This window comes from Brassica oleracea, chromosome C8 (assembly GCF_000695525.1).
Source record: "Brassica oleracea var. oleracea cultivar TO1000 chromosome C8, BOL, whole genome shotgun sequence".
NCBI classification, from domain to species: Eukaryota; Viridiplantae; Streptophyta; class Magnoliopsida; order Brassicales; family Brassicaceae; genus Brassica; species Brassica oleracea.
Window position 1 is genome coordinate 36,423,208 of NC_027755.1, and position 19,630 is coordinate 36,442,837.

At 36.4% G+C, this 19,630-nt stretch overlaps 1 protein-coding gene and 3 pseudogenes across 1 annotated transcript; all 4 read left to right on the forward strand.

Annotated features, from left to right (window-relative positions):
- Positions 1-4,785: 4,785 nt before the first annotated feature.
- On the forward strand, positions 4,786-6,138 carry LOC106310174 (annotated as a pseudogene).
- A 601-nt stretch (positions 6,139-6,739) lies between these two features.
- On the forward strand, positions 6,740-8,890 carry LOC106309727 (annotated as a pseudogene).
- Positions 8,891-10,270: 1,380 nt separating this feature from the next.
- On the forward strand, positions 10,271-12,520 carry LOC106309297. Its single transcript, XM_013746339.1, has 6 exons — positions 10,271-10,370; positions 10,826-10,899; positions 11,519-11,578; positions 11,718-11,828; positions 12,122-12,160; positions 12,248-12,520. The coding sequence occupies exons 1-6, from the start codon at positions 10,271-10,273 to the stop codon at positions 12,332-12,334; spliced, it is 471 nt and encodes a 156-aa protein (XP_013601793.1). The 3' UTR covers positions 12,335-12,520.
- Positions 11,716-19,618, forward strand: LOC106307289 (annotated as a pseudogene).
- The last annotated feature ends 12 nt before the right edge of the window (positions 19,619-19,630 follow it).

Below are 19,630 nucleotides of genomic sequence, written 5' to 3' on the forward strand. Positions count from 1 at the left end.
GTAAAAATCCTAGTTACTATAAGAACACCTTCCCACATTTGCAAGTTGCAAACAAAAGATGAACAATGTTTTCATTTGTGTTCATTTCATCACTCTCCGAGAACTGTTTCAAGAATTCTTGAAAGCCAACTAATGAATCTCGGAGTGGGATTGGCGATCTCAGAGAAGTCATTCGGCTTCCATGTTCACCACAACAATCCAATCCACATCATTTGTGTTTTAGATGTTTTTTTTGTTTACTCGGTTTGGGGTATTCATATGGAGTTAATTATTGATGAAATATCTGACACGTTCTTTTATTTCAAACTTTCATTCTATTATTGATAAATTCTATCTTCAAATCTTTTTCATCTAATAAATAGTGCAAGTCCTTTGGACCAATGGTCCAGAGTTTAAAAGCTCTTACACCAGATTTGGATTTCATTAATGCTTACTGCTAGAAAATACGGTGCCCACTAAAGTTAAAACATTTCATATGGCAACTGGTGTCAAGATGTATATCAGTGCGGAAGAATTTACAAGCGAGGGGATCCAAGGGGATATTTGTTGTGCCAGATGTGGAGCTTCTGAATAATCGACAAATCATGTGTTTTTTGAATATCCTCCAGCTGTTCAGGTCTGGGCTCTTTCGAAGATAGCAATTTAAAATACTAATCAGTAAAATTTTAACTTATACAAAATGTTCAACGCAGAGTGAACAAAAATAATAGTAAATAACAATGTGATCAACGAAGCACTAATCAGTAAAATTTAAACTTATACAAAATGCTCAACGCAGAGTGAACAAATATAATAGTAAATAACAATGTGATCAACGCAGAGTAAACAAAAATAATAGTAAATAACAATGTGATTAAAGAAGTATTAATCAGTAAAATTTAAACTCATACAAAATGCTCAACGCAGAGTAAAGGAAAATAATAGTAAATAACAATGTGATCAACGAAGAGTTAATCTAAAATTTATGAAATAATTATATTTTTTCTGAATTTTATTCTGAATTTTAAAATGTCATCAATGGTAATAGTAAAAATATTTCTTTGTGTGCCTGAGTCTATGACAGATGTTATAGTTGCCTAAAACTCATTGAAAAATTAAAATATTTGTAAGATTTCAAGATATCATAAACACTAATTCCAAAATACATAAATTTCACAATAATTAACAATATACAATATTTTTTTTAAACTAATAAAATAATGCAATGAAATTAGTAATGGTCATAACACCATTAGGAAGATTTTAATACAATAAATATAGAGAAATCACTGGACATGAGGAAGATTTTAATACAACAAATATAGAAAAATCATTGGAAGTTTCGAATGAAAAGAAAACAAAAAAAATAAAAAAATTGTATCATACCATATATGAAGTTAGGAGAGGTAACTATTTAAAATACAATAACAACAAACTATATACTCATCTTTAGTGTGTTAGTTATCAATCTCAATTTTTGGTTTCAGTAAATGTATTTTATAATATCAACAGATGGTATATAGTAAAAAATTAATCTTTTAAATTTATTGGAAAAATAAATAAAATATAATAGAATTGTTTATTTTAAATTTATTAATTATAAATAATCAGTAAATATTTATGTAAAAATAAGTACAAGCTCAAACAAAACAAGTTCGACACTTAAATTAATAGTTTAACAAATTTAAATTAACAACCGCGCGTAGCGCGGTAAAAATCCTAGTTACTATAAGAACACCTTCCCACATTTGCAAGTTGCAAACAAAAGATGAACAATGTTTTCATTTGTGTTCATTTCATCACTCTCCGATAACGGTTTCAAGAATTCTTGAAAGCCAACTAATGAATCTCGGAGTGGGATTGGCGATCTCAGAGAAGTCATTCGGCTTCCATGTTCACCACAACAATCCAATCCACATCATTTGCGTTTTAGATGTTTTTTTTGTTTACTCGGTTTGGGGTATTCATATGGAGTTAATTATTGATGAAATATCTGACACGTTCTTTTATTTCAAACTTTCATTCTATTATTGATAAATTCTATCGTCAAATCTTTTTCATCTAATAAATAGTGCAATTCCTTTGGACCATGTTCACCACAACAATCCAATCCACATCATTTGCGTTTTAGATGTTTTTTTTGTTCACTCGGTTTGGGGTATTCATATGGAGTTAATTATTGATGAAATATCTGACACGTTCTTTTATTTCAAACTTTCATTCTATTATTGATAAATTCTATCGTCAAATCTTTTTTCATCTAATAAATAGTGCAATTCCTTTGGACCATGTTCACCACAACAATCCAATCCACATCATTTGCGTTTTAGATGTTTTTTTTGTTCACTCGGTTTGGGGTATTCATATGGAGTTAATTATTGATGAAATATCTGACACGTTCTTTTATTTCAAACTTTCATTCTATTATTGATAAATTCTATCGTCAAATCTTTTTCATCTAATAAATAGTGCAATTCCTTTGGACCAATGGTCCAGAGTTTAAAAGCTCTTACACCAGATTTGGATTTCAGTTTTTAAAATTGCAATTATAACAAGATTAATGGTGTAAAGATAATCTGAAGTTCTAGAGTACGTACTGTTAGCACAAAACTGTTCTCCCAGGTTTCATGGTTTAGAGAGAGTTTGCACATCATGAAGAATGTCGTACATTGCTTGTTCGTCGTGTATCTAAATTGCAGGGAAAGAAAACTGCATTATGGAATCACTGTTTGTAAACATTGTTTATCATAATCGCATATGTTATAGATAGTTAGTTTACAATGGTGGTGGAAGTAATGGGGTTACTTACTCCCGTTTTGTTTTGTTTTTTTTTTTTTTTTTTTTTTTTTTTTTTTTTTTTTTTGTAACACTACTTACTCCCGTTTTAAATTTTAAATTTCTTTTACTAATTATAACTAGTTTTTTTTTGTCAACATAACTAGTTTTAATTAATGCTTTCTTGATAACTTTAATTTGTACTCAGTTTTTTCTTCTAAGAAATTTAATATCATAAATAAATATTAGATAGATACAAATTTGTAGATCAATGGATGAGCCTGCCAACTTTAAAAAGGGAACCAATGTAGCTCTAACTTTCATTGGAAAGTTCCTCTAATCAATAAGATCTGAAAACATAAAATAATTCGTCTTTCCAATTTACAATATACTCCACTGTACATCAAATTGCATATAATCGAAGTAATACCACGACAAAAAGAAAGAAAAAACATGGATAGTTCATAGCAAGTAAAGTAAGATATATGCATGGTCTTATTTTATTCAGAGAGAGAACAAGTTGCTCAAAAGTCTTCTTTGTTGTCTTCGATTTCTTTGACCTGCCAGTCAATTTGCTTAAAGATGACTGATGATGGGATGACATGGGTTTGTCAAGAATATTGTTACGATGACCTCCAAGTCAATCAAATTGTTTATTTTCATTATCTGTAAATACAAGATAAATAACAATTATTAAAATAAAATAATTATTTATCATTGTTGATTTGCTATTCGTGGTTTGTTAACCATTTTCATTTTAAACAAAAAAAGTATAATATATGTGCAATTCATGGTTTATTAACCATTTTCATTAATGCTTACTGCTAGAAAATACGGTGTCCACTAAAGTTAAAACATTTCATATGTCAACTGGTGTCAAGATGTATATCAGTGCAGAAGAATTTAGAAGCGAGGGGGATCCAAATTTGTTGTGCCAGATGTGGAGCTTCTGAAGAATCGGTAAATCATGTGTTTTTTGAATATCCTCCAGCTGTTCAGGTCTGGGCTGTTTCGAAGATACCATCAAATCCAAATATTTTTCCAACTATATCTCTCTTCACAAATATGGATCATCTATTCTGGAAAGTTCTTCCGCAGATGGAGGATCATCAGTTTGCATGGATACTATGATATATCTGGAAAGCTAGGAATAATAAAGTTTTCAGTAATTTGGATATGGATTCTATGGATACGCTTAAATTGGCTGAAACAGAGTCAACACTGTGGGTTGAGGCACAAGTAGTGAATGACCAGAAGATGACACCACAAATAATATATGCGATATTGCCGTCGATCCCAGGAAGATGGTGTTTTACAGATGGCTGGTGGAAAGAGGAGGATAGTTTTTTAGGACAAGGTTGGCTCAGTATTTTGGAAGATTTTGATGGATTGTTGGGGGCGAGGAATGTTAGGGCTAGTCTATCGCCTCTTCATGCAGAGATTGAAGCGTTGCTCTGGGCAATGGAATGTATGAGGAATTTACGTCAATTTCAGGTTACGTTTGCAACTGATTGTTCTCAACTGGTGAAGATGGTTTCCGAACCAGAAGAATGACCAGCTTTTGCAAATTATTTGGAAGATATCAATTGAAAGAGAGCTTCACCCGATCAGAGATTATCTATGTACCACAGACGCAAAATTCAAAGGCGGGTCGTCTAGCGCGCAGTGCTAGAAAGCAATCGTTTTTTGTCGTTCACATGGATTCAAATCACCCGGTTTAGTTTACAGAGTCAGTAAGAGTATGTATTGTTGATGACAAAAAAAAAATAAAAATTAACCATTTTCATTTTAAACAAAAAAGTATAATATAATAATTCATTTATACAATATATATTTTCAGTATAGTTAATATTTAATATATTTTGCTTCCAATAAAATAAGTTCCTGGCCGCCACTACTAATTAAGTTGGGTATGGATCGACTATCTACAGTGACAACAAAAATAAAATAATCTCAAAAATGGGCGTAGACAGTTTAATAGTCAACATACTGGATGCAGATTTCCTTTTTCGTAGACTATATAAAACCCCTGAGTAAGCTTATCTTCTCGGCACGAAACCAATTCACCAAAGCAGAAAAAAAAGAAGATAGAAAGAGCATAGTATACAATAATACCTTTTCTAGGGAGAAGAAAGACAAAATGGCGCAGTCGGTGATCGTGAATCGAAGGTTCTGTGTTCCTGGCCCCGTGGATCTGGCGATGGTGCGGGATAAGATTGCGTCACAGTACGGTAACTTCGTTATAGGTGACGTTAACGGGAACATGATGTTCCAGCCTTCCAGGTGAAGAAGCCGGGTTTTGGTCTTCACAAGAAGATGATCTTATTGGATAGTTCTGGATCTCCGGTTTTGACTATGAAAGAAAAGGTCCATAGACTCATTAAAAAAACACACACACACATAACTTAAGAGTTCGTATGTTTGTTACTATGTATAGTCGGGTTTAATTAAACTAAATTAAATTTATTGCAGTCGATGACCTTGCATAACAGGTGGCAAGTATTTAAAGGTGGGAGTACGGAACAGTGTGATATGTTGTACACTGTGAAGAGATCGTCGATGATTCAGCGTACGACGAAACTTGAGGTGTTTTTGGGTCAGAACAATGGAGAGAAGACATGCGATTTCAGAGTCAAGGGGACGAACTGGCTCGAACGCTCTTCTGTCGTCTATGCCGGTGAATCTGACGTCATTGTTGCCCAAGTAAACTAACTCAATCTCTTTCCTTTTTTTTTCTTTTGGACCCAGCCTATATCCGACTAATCAATTATTCTATCACGTGCCTAAGAGTTTATAGTGTTTTTTATATTTTTATATATCCCGTTTTGGTTCAGAGTTGGTTTAACACGGTGTTATATATGTTGGGATCGATTTTGGTTTGTTTTCAAAGCAAAACTTCTTTATTTTGTTTCTGTTTAGTTAATCCCGAATAAACATATGCTTAGCCTATTTGTGAATTGGTAGGTTGACCATGTGTTTATGAATTGTAAGTACAATCAACTTCACATTTGCAACACTACTAAACCAAAATTAATTGGCAAAAAAAATACTTGAATACTCTGGTTGGTAGGTGCTTAAATAGAATGTTGTGTATCTATGTAACAGATGCAGCACAAGAAGCACACGCGGCATACCGCCTTATCGGGAAAGGACAGTTTCTCAGTGACAGTTAATCCAAACGTCGATTATGCCTTCATTGCCTCTCTCGTAGTCCTTTTCGATGTTATTGACCGACAAGAGTCGGCCAAAGGAATCGGCACTGATAATTTCGAGGCTGCCCACGTTGTACAGGGTTTATTTCAGTGATGGATTTTAAAAGAGTTTAAATCCAACCAAAATCTATTGTTATTCAGGCAATGGTTCTAAATTATGTTTTAAAGTTCAGTGGTATTGGATCTTATATTTATAAAACACTCATCATATATATTTTTCAATCCAATGTTATTTAAGATTTCTAATACTTCATTAAAATCATGTGTTATTCAAAACAAAATAATTTTGAAAATCTTTGTAAATGAAGTCATTTGGAATAAATGTCAATGAAATTTCATGAATAAAAAGTTAAAAACAAAATTCAAATAATATTGTAGAGATTTTAGAATTCATATTACTCATACATATTTATTCATAGATTTGTTTTATTAGATTGATAAAATTTTATTTGTTAATTACAAATTTGAGGAAAAACACATAACTTTATGACTAAATTATAACTTTTTTATTGGATTTTGAAATGATTAATTTTAAATTTTTAGTAAATATTAAAAATATCATTAAACTTGTATGGTTTATAAAGTTTTCAAAAATTTATAATGGATTTCTGAAATAAATAACAGTCACTTGGCGTAAGTAATAGCCTACTACTGTTTACCTTAAAACCAAAAATCTCATAGCTAGATTAGTCATAATCTTACTAAACCAAAACTAACCGGAAAAGCAAACAAAAACCAGGAAAGAAAAAAACGAAATCGAACCACTCATCATAGGTTGAATTGCCGATTTCCCGACGGAGTAACACACCGGCGACTTCAATTATCCCTGTAATAATCTCCTACATATTTCTCTCGAAGAACCCAAATCCAAATCCAAACGACCTAAGAGGCGTGAAAGGTGAACGCTAACCTGTTTCTGAGTCAAAAGTCTGAAGATTTCAGAAAACAACGACATGTCTCGTGGTGGTTCAGACAAGACTGATGAATCACTCAAACGTCTTTGTAACTGCACAACAAGATTTTGAATGTTATGGGTTTCACCCATCTAAATTGAAATATCCATCCTTTCTTTTCTAAGGGACGAAGCTGATGACTTTCCGATCTCTGCTCGTATCCTCCATGCTACGGAGAATGGCAAGACGCTCACCTCTCCTCGCGCTTCTCCTTGATGGCATCCGGTGAATCTCCTTACAAGAGAACCACTTACCGTTACTCACCTCTCCTCGCGCTTCTCCTCGTCCCCAATTCAATCATCCATCGCTCTTGGGGAAAGTTCATCTTCTCTGCTTCTGGTATGAGGTTCGACCTTTATTTCTCTAATCTTCAGCTCTCTCAAGCCTTAAAGGTTCGACCTTTGTTTCTCTAATCTTCAGCTTCACCTGCTTGTCGTATATGTCTCTTAGATTTGCTGGTGGGTTTGTTTATCCGTGAGATTTTGAAACTACGTAAGGTGGTGTGTACTGTTTCTGTAATGGTATGGCTTCTCAATCCGTTTACGTTCACAATTGGAACCAGAGGGAACTGTGAACCCATCGTTTGTGCTATGATACTGTGGATCATTTTCTCCCTAATGAAAGGTACTACTTCACACACATATATCAAGTTTGCAGCTCTTTTATGCCCTGAGAGCTCCACAATAAGGCTCCGAATGGTAGTAACATGCGGAACATCTGTGATGCGGTTCTAATAGTTACAAAAAACGTATAGATACATAGATAATAGATATATGTAGAGATTTTTGTTATTGTTAACCAATATTCTAAAAATCGCTAGGGGTGGTTAGGCGTCTTATCTTATAGATACATAGGTGCGGTTCCTTGGTTCCTTGTGTTACCATTCGAAGCCTAAATAGATCATAACAAGACATTGCAACAATGTGTTTTTGCTGTGTAGGTAATTTGTCACAAGCTGCATTTTGGTACGGCCTTGTTGTGCATTTCAGGGTGTATCCTATTATCTACGCGTTACCAATCATCCTGGTCCTCGATTCCAAGTTATTTAGATCTGGTCCAAAGCCGTCTCTCGAGGATTGGAATTCACATACTAGCAGCACTGAAAAGAAAACATTCCACTTCAGTGTTAGAAGTTTGTTTTCAAGGGAGAGAATCATGTTCGGTTTGATATCCGGAGGAGTTTTCCTAGCTTGCAATGCTGTTTCCTTCTACTTTTACGGACACGAGTTCCTCCACGAGGCTCTCTTGTATCACCTCACTCGCACTGATCCAAGGCACAACTTCTCAATCTACTTTTACCACATTTATCTTCACTACGAGCGCCAGTTTTCAGCTGTGGAGAAGCTCATCTCGTTCTTGCCTCAGTTCACAGTACAGCTTGCTTTAGTCTTCAGTTTCTCTAAGGATCCAGTGTTCTGTATGTTTCTCCAAACCGTCGCATTCGTGGCTTTCAATAAGGTATGCGCACTAAAGAGTCAATGTTAATGCTTAAACCTTCTGGTTTTGATCTAGTGGTTTAATTTGGCTCTAGGTGATAACTGCACAGTACTTTGTGTGGTTCTATTGCCTGCTACCTCTGATTCTACCATGGAGCCGTATGAAGCTGAAATGGGAAGGCATCTTATGCATTATTCTGTGGATTGGAGCTCAGACGCATTGGCTGTTGTGGGGATACATGCTTGAGTTCAAGGGGGTTAACGTCCTTCTACAGCTGTGGATGGCGAGTTTGGTGTTTCTGGCCGCAAACACATTTGTCCTTGTCAAGATCATACAGCGACATAGATTCTCTCCTCTCTTCAGACAGTATGGGTCCTCTGATGGAAAGAATGTTAAGAAACTTGACTGATACTGTTCCAAAAGCTGTCTGCTTCTTTGTTTGCTGGGTCGTTTCATATATTGAGGACCTTGGAACTATGGTTTTTGTATATGATTCTTGATCTGCAAGTTTTGTTGGTGTATCTTTTTGTTTGATATGTCTTCCATGGCGTGGAACCAAACTTAATCCTAAGAGCAGGATTATCGGGAGGGAGAAAGAGGTTTTTAGTGGGGTTTTTAGGTTGGGGGGGGGCCACAAAAAGGAAAAAATCGGTTACAGGAAAGTCAAAATAAGGATCGCTGTTTGGTGGGTTTTTGAACTGTTTGCGGGCCCCACTGACACGTGGCGGTCCGCGATTGGTTGGTTTTTAATTTTTTTTTTTAACTCAGACAAAAAAAATAAAAATAAAAATAAAAAACCCCATGCGGGGTTTCAGCGTTAATCATGGCCTAAGGTGCCCGTTCCAGTTGCTATCCCCACTACTAAGGCCATGATTATCCCTAAGAAACCCAATGGTTTCCTAAGAAACCATTGGTTTTTTATTAAAAAAAAAAAAAAAAATTAAAAAGCAAACCAATCGCGGGCTGCCACGAGTCAGTGGGGCTCGCGAACAGTGTAAGAAACTCACTAAGATCGGTTCTTAATTAGTAGTTTTTGTAACCGATCCTTAAGGGTTTTGTGGGGACCCACACACTAAGAAACCCATTAAGAACCCCGGATAATCATGCTCTAAGAGATTGTTGAAAATGTGACCTTAGAGCATCATTATCCCTGAAACTCCAAATGGGGTTTCTTAATTTTTTTTTTTTTTTACTTTTTCGAATTAAAAAAAAAAAATGAACCAATCGTGAGCCGCCACGTGTTAGTGGGGCCCACGAACAGTGTAAGAAACCCTTAAGAATCGACTACTATTTAGTAGTTTTTGTAACCAGTTTCTTAAAAAAAAGTGGGTCTTACGCGGGACCCACACGCTAAGAAACCCTCTAGTATCCCCGGATAAAGATGATCTTACTAATAATTTACAATATATATATCATATTTGTTAAATGATATGTTAGATTTTCAAGAGTTTACGATATAAATCGTTTGTTTCTTATCTAACCATGATGTTATCGTGTACCACATACATAATCATACTTCGTTAGAAAAATATATATACATATAAAATATAATGACATGCACTTATGATCCTTTTGGTTTTGGGACGTTCAACCAAACAACTTCTACTTGCAACAAAGTCCCGAGAAATAAGATCTGTGCAACAATGTGCACATGCACTTGAAACAACAATTGTTGTTGTAAACAATGTCTCAACCCAGAGAAAGAATGTTCAGATAGAGAGGAAAAAACAAAGCTAGACAATGTCTCAACCAGAGAGAGAATTTTAACTGAGACTTCTAGCTCTAGTGGTAAAAGGCTCACATGCTGTGAGTTCTGCCACCTGGGTTCGAATCCCGGCCATTGGAGAATTCACACGCGGAACCAACAAAAATAGAAAGGGAAAATCAGAGATTTGCGGAAGTAAAGAGACTTAGATGAAGAACATTGAAGAACAAAGAGAGAAAGTAGATCTAGGAGAAACTCTATTCCCTTTTTTTTCTCTTAATTGTGGATATGAATGCAAGTATTTAAAAGGTAAGTTGCCTCAGTACACAATATAATAAAATATTCATTGTTTTAAAATATTTTCAACGGTCTTCTTCTCTCTTCTTCTTCTCTTCAATAAAATACTCGAGCTTATAAAACCTTATAAAGCCTTATAAAACCTTATAAGTCTCTAGCTTAATTCTCAAGTACGTCTGACAGCTTACTTCTCAAGTCTGACAGCTTACTCGAGCTTATAAAACTTTATAAAGCCTTATAAAAATCTCTAACTTAATTTTCAAGTCTGTCAGCTTACTTCTCAGATCTGGCAGCTTACTTCTGGATTATTTCAACATGCGAAAGGTACGGTACTATCACCCTCACTCGTGGAGATACATAACATGCGCACACAACTACACATTATGCTAGATCATTTGTAGTTTACCATTTTTTCATTAATTCCTTCTCTCCGTGACAACCTTCGTTTCTCCAACTGCGAAATGTAGAAGAGCTTAAGATGAAGAGGAAAAAACAGTTGAAGAAAGATACGGCCTCTAAAATAAAGTCCTTGGTTGATGAGGTAATAAATTTGCTTCTTTTTGGGCCCTAGCTGAGGTTTTTTTTTTTACCTTTTCTGTTTTTCCAACGTGAGGATCTAGATATCATATAAGCTGGGAGGCTTATTTTAGCCATCAATATCAAAGTATCGATTTTGAAACTGTAGATTTTCTTTTAGGACCTTAGCTTTTGTCAAAATTGGGCTTCTTCTGGAATGAACCAATAGCTTTTGCTTGTCCAGCGAGTATAATATCTGTGTTTTACTGACTAGTTGCCAATTTTAAAGAATTTTTTTTTTGTCTAGATGCATGTTGAGCATAGTAGTACATTTTGAAAATGTCTTGCTGTACATTGTTATAACGTAAACCCCCTAGTTACATTTCCCTTGTGCTTGTTATTTGCGCATGAAATAAAAATTATAATACTGAATATGTAGGTCATGTTTGTCAATGTATGTGTTAGATGAAAGGGTATATCAATGGATTTGTTTCGTCTGATTGCTATATAGTCACAATTCGATGTTTATAAATCCTTGTTGTCTTCAGTATCATATTTCTGTATTTTTGGTGAATCCTATTTGTCTTCTTCTCCAGTTCAGATTCCTCTTAAATTATAGTTATACACATTTTTAATATACACAGGGAAAGCATGAGCAAATATATGAGCAATCTGAGGAGTTTCAGAAGGAGCTGAAGTTAAAGGTGTGAGAGATATTAACAGACCAAGAGTGGCGTAGGAGAAAAATGGCCATGAGGGTATGTAGAGTTTCTCGTTTGCCTTGAGTTACAAGATCATTCATTCAATTTTTTTTTTTTTGCGTTATTGGTTCTTGGCATTTAGATATCAGAAGAAGAGGGAAGACTGAAGAAAGATGAAGAAGAACAAAAGGAGATACGGAAGAAGAAGCGTGAGCATGAAGAACAGTGGGAAGGAACTAGAGAAACAGGGTTTGTGCCTTTCTTAATCCATTATCTTTATATTCCTAACCTCCCTATGAATTCATTAGTATAGAACCAGATTAGCTCACCTTTTTAGAGGAGAGAACGCATCTGAAATCGTTTAAACCATCATGTCACTTCTTTTGAAAATAACTTTCTGATCTCTTATAAAGATGATATATGCAATCTCTCATGTTCACTACTTGACCATGGAATAATTATAACAGGATATAGTCAGGCTTAACACAATTGCTATTTATCCTTGATGTCATTGGTTTTTGTTAACGTTTGTGTTTCCATGCGCAGGTATCAAGCTGGCGAGACTTCTTGAAAGCAGGAAAGAAGGTAAGAGTGACACGTCCCAATTTGAATTATTGTCTTTTTTCTTTTGGTGAGATTTCAATCTAAACCACTGTTATCTTCATCCTTCAGGCCAAGAAGGGAGAGACGCGTCCTCCAAAATTGAAGACAGAGGATCCAAACAAATCATACGTTCAAAGGCCGGTAAAGAAAGGCTGAGTCTCTCTCTTATTCTTTGCTGTTGTTCCCATTGATAGATTGGCCTTTGACTCGTTCTACTGCTTGTGTCTGTGTATCTCTTTGTCCATCACCAACTCATTGTCTTTCTAATTTATCTCACTTCTCAAACGCGTATGACCTTTTACAACAACGTATTATTGCCTCAGGAATATCTTTAGAACTGTAGATATGTTTTTTCTTTCTTTTTGACTGTAGATCTCTTTATAAGTTTATATCATCGTTGTGTTACTTCGTGGTGACGAACTATTAAGATGTTCACGACAAGAGACCACGAAAAAGCATAGTCTCTTCATAGATTTCCTTCACGGAAGCGTAATGGTACAGAGCATCACTGCTATGTACAGCACAAGCAGCAAGCTCCAGAAGAAACAAAAAGAAGAAAATTGCAATTTTGATATCGCAAGTGTCTTATTAAATCTTTGTTTCGTGTGACATGCATATGTCACAACAACAACTCAACCGCTTGTATTTGTGTCCCTGAGAAGAAAAAATGCAGAAGCAGACTTTTTTTTTGGAAAAAAACACTTTGTGAATTATCATCAAACATTCTTCCTAGTTGTTGTAAAAGACACTCAGAAATGATCATGTCTGCATAATTGTAATGAGAGACAATTTGAAGTTCGTTGACATAATTTCGGTTTATAAATTATAACCTTTTACCACTTATACTAGAGCTTCTTTGTGTGTGTTTGTAAATCATTTCTAAAATTTATAGCCAAACGTGGTAAATCGCAATCAATAAGTCATTGATATAATATTTTCAGGAGAGGACCTTCGAGCAAGAGCGACAACACCAAGTTCTGTTGATTTTGAATGTTTACTAGGGTTTATGCATGCTTCCGGTTAATCCTATTGGGAATCCTAATCTTTGATTTGCTGCAGCATTGTTCTCTTCGGTAGTCGGATCCTTGAGACGGGATAATGGTGAGTTGAAATTTCATTCGTGTTTTTATACTTGAGTTTGTAATCTGTTGTACTTTTGGAAAATTGCAGTCGGATATTAGGAAGCGGTTTATGAAAGCCCATGAGAAGGGCAATGGGAATGCTCCAAAACCGACGTCGTCGGATGCTAAGGAGACTGCATCAGTAAAATCAGAGCAGGTGAGGTTTTCTTGCTCTTTAGTGGCTTTTTTTTTTAATGTGTCATCTATCTTCATTGCATTCTATGAGGGTTGCATGAAACACGTTTTGTATGTTTATCTTGTTTTTCAGAGTCATTGAGAGTGAGTTTTAGGCGACATGATCATGCTAGTTGCTAATATATAATGATAGATATATTTGGTTTGTTTACGGGCCTTCTGTTAAAAACTTGGAGCTAGTGAAGACCTGGAAACTGCTGCTCGGAAAAAAACGAGCAAGTATTTTGCTAAGGATAAAGAGGAGAAATGGGTGGAAGAGCTTCCTGTCAAGAGGAAACTTAAGACTGAACCCGATGATTTAGTTAAGCCCCGTCCAAGAAAAGCTATCAAGGTTGATGATGATTTTGAGGTGCCTAGTGCGAACAAGACTCGTGATAGCACTCCCAGCAAAAAACTAAAGACTGGGTCAGGTAGAGGTGTCTGTTGATAATGACGAGGCTGATGGTGGTGAAGACGCCCAAGAAAAGGATACTCCTGTTAAATCAGGCGGTAGAGCTGCATCAGGGGCCTCAACTGGTGGAAGAGGAGGTAGAGGGCGAGGTGGGTTTATGAATTTTGGTGAAAGGAAAGACCCGCCTCCTAAAGGAGAAAAGGTCTCTACTTTACTTGACCGAATGTCGTATCATAATTGACTGTCGTGTCGTGGGGTCTTAATGTTTTACTGACCTTGCTCTGTTTCCAGCAAGTTCCTGAAGGCAGCCCTCATTGCTTAGCTGGATTGACATTTGTAATTAGTGCAACACTTGACAGGTGTTTCATTGTTTCATACTTCTCGCCTTTCCCATTACACATTACATTCTTGATATTGCAGTTTAGAAAGAGAAGAAGCAGAAGATCTGATAAAGCGACATGGTGGTCGTGTTACAGGCTCTGTTAGCAAGAAAACGGTATGTCTTCACGCCTTGTATATGTTTTTTTCGGATTGGAGGTAATGACATAGAACTAAAATCCTTGTTTGCAGACTTACCTTTTGTGTGATGAAGACATCGCTGGAAAGAAATCTGAAAAAGCTAAAGCACCGATGCATATAGTTACAGTAAATTTTGAGTTTTTTTTTTTTTTTTTTGTCCTCAAGCATTCTGACTTGTATATTTTGTTCAGCACTAAGTTCCTTACAGAAGATAGCCTATTTGACATGATCCGTTCCTCTAAACCCGTAAAAAAGTCTCTACCTGAAAAAACAAACAAAAGCCCCGTAAAAGTCCTCAGAAAGAAGAGACCAGAGGTATGTACTGTACTGCTATAGAGCATGCATTTTGGGTATCTATGTCGTATGTTTACTAATCTTTTTTCCAGAAATTGCTCCTTTGGTTTCAATAGATGCTTCAGCAGTTTACTCTGTTGCCATTTCTTCTCATTATCCCTGCCATTAATAGTGATCACAATCATTTATAGGCACCCCTTTAGCGAAAAGCTCGCCCAACAAGGTCCCCCCACCATCTTCCCAGGCAAAGGGAAAAAAGAAAATTATCCAGTCTCCCTTGCCATGGACGGAAAAGTACAGACCGAAGGTTTCAAATGAGATTGTTGGGAATCAGTCATTGGTATGTGTCGAGATTACTTTATGTTGCTTTTGTTCAATGACATGAAAATGATGAATCTTTTGTCAAATTGATTGCAGGTTACTCAACTTCACAACTGGGCATGAACAATTTGGGGGTACTGGAGGTAAAAGGAAAGGGGAAGAAATTAAATGATGCTGTTGCCAAGAAGGCTGTACTTTTGAGCGGAACACCTGGTATTGGAAAAACAACATCAGCAAAGTTGGTTAGTCAGATGCTTGGTTTCCAGGCAGTTGAGGTGAGTTCATATTTGTTTCATTTCATTGGTTAATGATCAATTTCATGCACATTCCTTACTTAAAAAGATATACTTTGCACTTTCTATTTAGGTTAATGCTAGTGACAGTAGGGGAAAGGCGAACTCGAATATTGCCAAAGGAATTGGTGGTAGCAATGCAAATTCTGTAAAAGAACTTGTCAATAACGAAGCCATAGCTTCTAACATTGATAAGTATGTTGTTGTTTGTTTTTATCCTATCATTGCTGGTAACTAGTCCTAGATGCTTGTATTTTTTTCCCCGACTTTGAGGAAGATTTTATCTTCAGGTCAAAGCACCCGAAGACTGTTCTAATCATGGATGAAGTAGATGGAATGTCTGCAGGCGACCGAGGAGGTGTTGCGGACCTCATTGCTAGGATTAAAATATCAAAGATTCCTATCATCTGCATTTGTAATGACCGATACAGTCAGAAATTGAAGAGTTTGGTAAACTACTGTCTGCCCCTCAATTACCGGAAACCCACGAAACAGCAGGTTGGATTAAGATGATTGTATTTGTGCTTTCTGCATTTTGTTATGATATTTAATGCACAGTCTTCCATGCAGTGGACCAATGGTGGTCTCTTTGGCATGTTTGTTTTGTACCATTATCAGTTCTAGAGCTCTTGGTTATCTTCTTTTCTATTTTTTTACCATCAGATAGTCGACAATAAGCGCCCTGTTTATACTTAGAAGATAGGGCTATTGGGAAAATACCTCAAGTTTTGTACCTGCTTAATGACCTTTCGCTGTATAAAAGAAAAACTTATAAATTTCAGCTGCATTGAAGATCTGGATGGTCGTAATACTCTATTTTATCATAGGAAATGTCTGCTCTCTTATGAAACTAACTTGTCTTCTCGTTACAGATGGCGAAAAGGCTGGCACATGTTGCTAAGGCAGAAGGCCTTGATGTTAATGATGTAAGATGCGGTACCTAATGTTTTTACTTTAACTAGCTTCTGTCAGTCAATGCTAGCCAGTTCCACATAACCATACTACATCTATTTGGGATTTTGTGAAAAAGCGTCTTTATGCCATGCTCCTTTTTTTTTTGCTCCTTTTACTGTTTTAAATGAATGAGAATAAAAGTGTTAGATTTGGTGTAAAGTACATGTGTCAGGCAAGGTAAAGGGCAAACACTCTCATTGCTCACCTTTGTATTACTTGATCTCTTTGATTTTGTTTTCTGTAGTTCAAGTCCCTGGGAAATCGGATGCCAGTTGTAATAGCATAAAAGTTTAAGAATAGAAATTGATTCCTGTTTTAGCTGTGTCCACTCGTCCTGTATTCTAATGCTTCATGGTTTTCTGCTTAATCTCATAAGCATTTTGGTGGTGGGCGTTTTGTGCTACCAGTTTCTCCCCCTGCAAATCATAAAATTTTCTGTTTTTTTTTTTGTCAGATTGCCCTGGAGGAACTCGCTGAGAGAGTGAATGGTGACATACGGTTGGTCCTGAATCAGCTCCAATATATGAGCCTGTCCATGTCAGTCATCAAGTACGATGATATTAGGCAGCGCCTGCTAAGCAGTGCGAAGGATGAAGATATTTCACCTTTCACAGCTGTTGACAAGTAATGTCCCATGTCATATTTATTTAGTTCATCAATGCACATAGTAGTGTATGGCATCGCTTAATTATCTGAATGGATGAACGGATTGAGCTATTTCCTTTCAGGTTATTTGGTTATAATGGTGGGAAGCTGAGAATGGATGAACGGATTGACCTCAGCATGAGTGATTTTGATTTGGTTCCCCTTATTGTACAGGTCCGTACTTTTGGATACTTGAGAGGTTGTTTGTGATTTCTTGAGCAGTTGGAAATTTGTACACCATCTACTTTTTTAACTTAAAAAGACATTTTATTTTCTTTCCTTCTGGCAGGAGAACTATGTCAATTATAGGCCAAGTTCAGCCGGCAAAGATGAGGCAAAACGAATGGAGTTGCTTGCCCGTGCTGCTGAATCTATTGCGGATGGAGATATTATCAACGTGCAGATTCGGAGACATAGGCAATGGCAACTCTCTCTATCTTCCTGTGTCGCATCTTCTATTCTCCCGTAAGTTGCTTCCAGTTATTAAGAATAAGATTGATCCATAACCAAAATAGCTATTCTTTTTCTCTTACATGAAGTTTGTGTTACCGATGAAATGAATATCCCCTTTCCTACCCTCTATTTATTTATTTTGTTTATATGCTTTCTTAAACCTTCAGTTCCTCTTATGTTGCCATGTATGTGCGACTTGTGTCTTTGTTACGGGTTTCTTTTCTCTCCGGTGTATAATTCCAGGGATAGAAGAATACATTGTGCTTTCTAATACGTGAGAACTGACGTATATTTGTTTTGTTTTACTAGAGCTTCGTTTATGCATGGATCAAGGGAGGTGCTAGAGCAGGTAATGATTTTCCAGTGAAGCTCATTACACCATGCTATCATTCAGTTTACTTCTTTTTTATGATGCATATCCATACCCCACATGATGCATTTATTTTTGCTTTTAAGTCGTTGACTCTGCCAGTCGACCACTCATATGTTGAAATTAGAGTTTCGTAAAATTAGATCCTTACTTCAGCATGGTTATGGCATGAGCCTGTTTCTCCGTTTTGTAGCTCTGAAGCTGCCTAGAATATGATGATATTAACACTGCATAGTTGTGGACGCAATTATTGAATGCAGGGAGAACGTAATTTCAATAGATTTGGTGGGTGGCTTGGCAAGAATTCTACGGCGGGAAAAAATACAAGGTTGCTGGAGGATCTGCATGTTCATGTCCTTGCTTCCCGTGAATCCAGCTCTGGAAGGTTGTTTCCACATTTACAGTTAGCTTTATTAGTTGTCTCTTTCACGATCTACTACCAGTGTTCTTCATATTTCATTCGTCTTTGAAGAGCCAACTTTATGTTTTTTTTACCTCCTTCCTTTCTTTTTATCAATGTTTTATGTTTCTTATTCCAACTTTCTGGCTACTGTTCACAGGGAGACTCTTCGTGTTGATTATCTACCCCTTCTCTTGAACCGCTTGACGAGTCCACTCCAGACACTGCCTAAGGTTTGACTTTAAAACATCTGTTTTTTGTTGTTGTTCATTGACGCAGTATACACTTGTTTGTATAATATCGAGATGAGTATTCTATGATTTTACCCAGGATGAAGCTGTTTCAGAAGTTGTTGAATTCATGAACTCCTACTCTATAAGCCAAGAGGACTATGATACTATTATGGAGTTGGCGAAATTTAAGGTATACACCCACGATTTCTCTTATTTCACTGGTTATCATTGCCAATTGATATCTAATAAATGTATTGCAATCTTTACGAACCAGGGACGTGCAAATCCATTAGAGGGTGTCCCACCTGCAGTTAAAACAGCTTTGACTAAAAAATACAAGGAGACGAATAAAACCAGAATGGTACGTGCTGCTGACATGGTGCAGCTTCCGGGGTTGAAAAAAGCGCCGAAGAAGCGAATAGCTGCAATGCTTGAACCAAATGTTGAAAGTTTGGGAGATGAAGATGGCGTGCCGTTAGCAGAGAATGAAGAAGAAAACGAATCAGACGCTGAAGACTCAGGTACTACTGTACATCTTTGTGAACTATTGTAGTAGAGAATCACGTAACTGGTTGTGTATAATCAGTTACTGAGTCTCAGAATGACATAACAAAATCACCTTAGGTAATCTATTAGGACTTACGAACTACATGAAAGGATATTATTCTGTTTTGGTTTTGATTATTACAGAAGAAGCAACTAATGGAGAAAAGCTGGAGTCAAATCTAAAACAACTGAATGCTAGAGGTCGGTCTTGTTACTTCTTTTGATCAGTTCAGTTTTCCTTTAGAAATGTCAGCCTAGAACCCCATGTATTGGCTCTGAAAGTGATTGTTAAAGGGATTTTGTTGAGAGCATTATATATCTAACGAACTAAATATAATTTGGGATGTGCAGGGATCCAAGTTGAAGTGGATTTGAAAGGAGCTGGAAGCTCAGGTTCAAGAAAGGCAGCTGCTAAAGGCAGGGGCAGAGGCAAAGCAGCAGATGCTTCTGCGGCTGAGAAGAAGGCTACAGGACGAGGCGCTGGTGCCAAGAGAAAGAGATGAGAAAAAGCCAAAATCGTTTCGGTTTTCAGTCAATTTTATCAAGAAACATCTCTTCTTGGAACGTTGTCATGTTTGGATATAAAGCCATTTTCGGTTTGTTTTTTTTTTCTTCCTGGATTGACAAATGAAGTTTATGCTGTCACTGGAGTTTTAGGGCGGATTCTAGTTTGTATCGAACGCACAAGGCTTTGCTCTTTTTAACTGAATTCAAAAA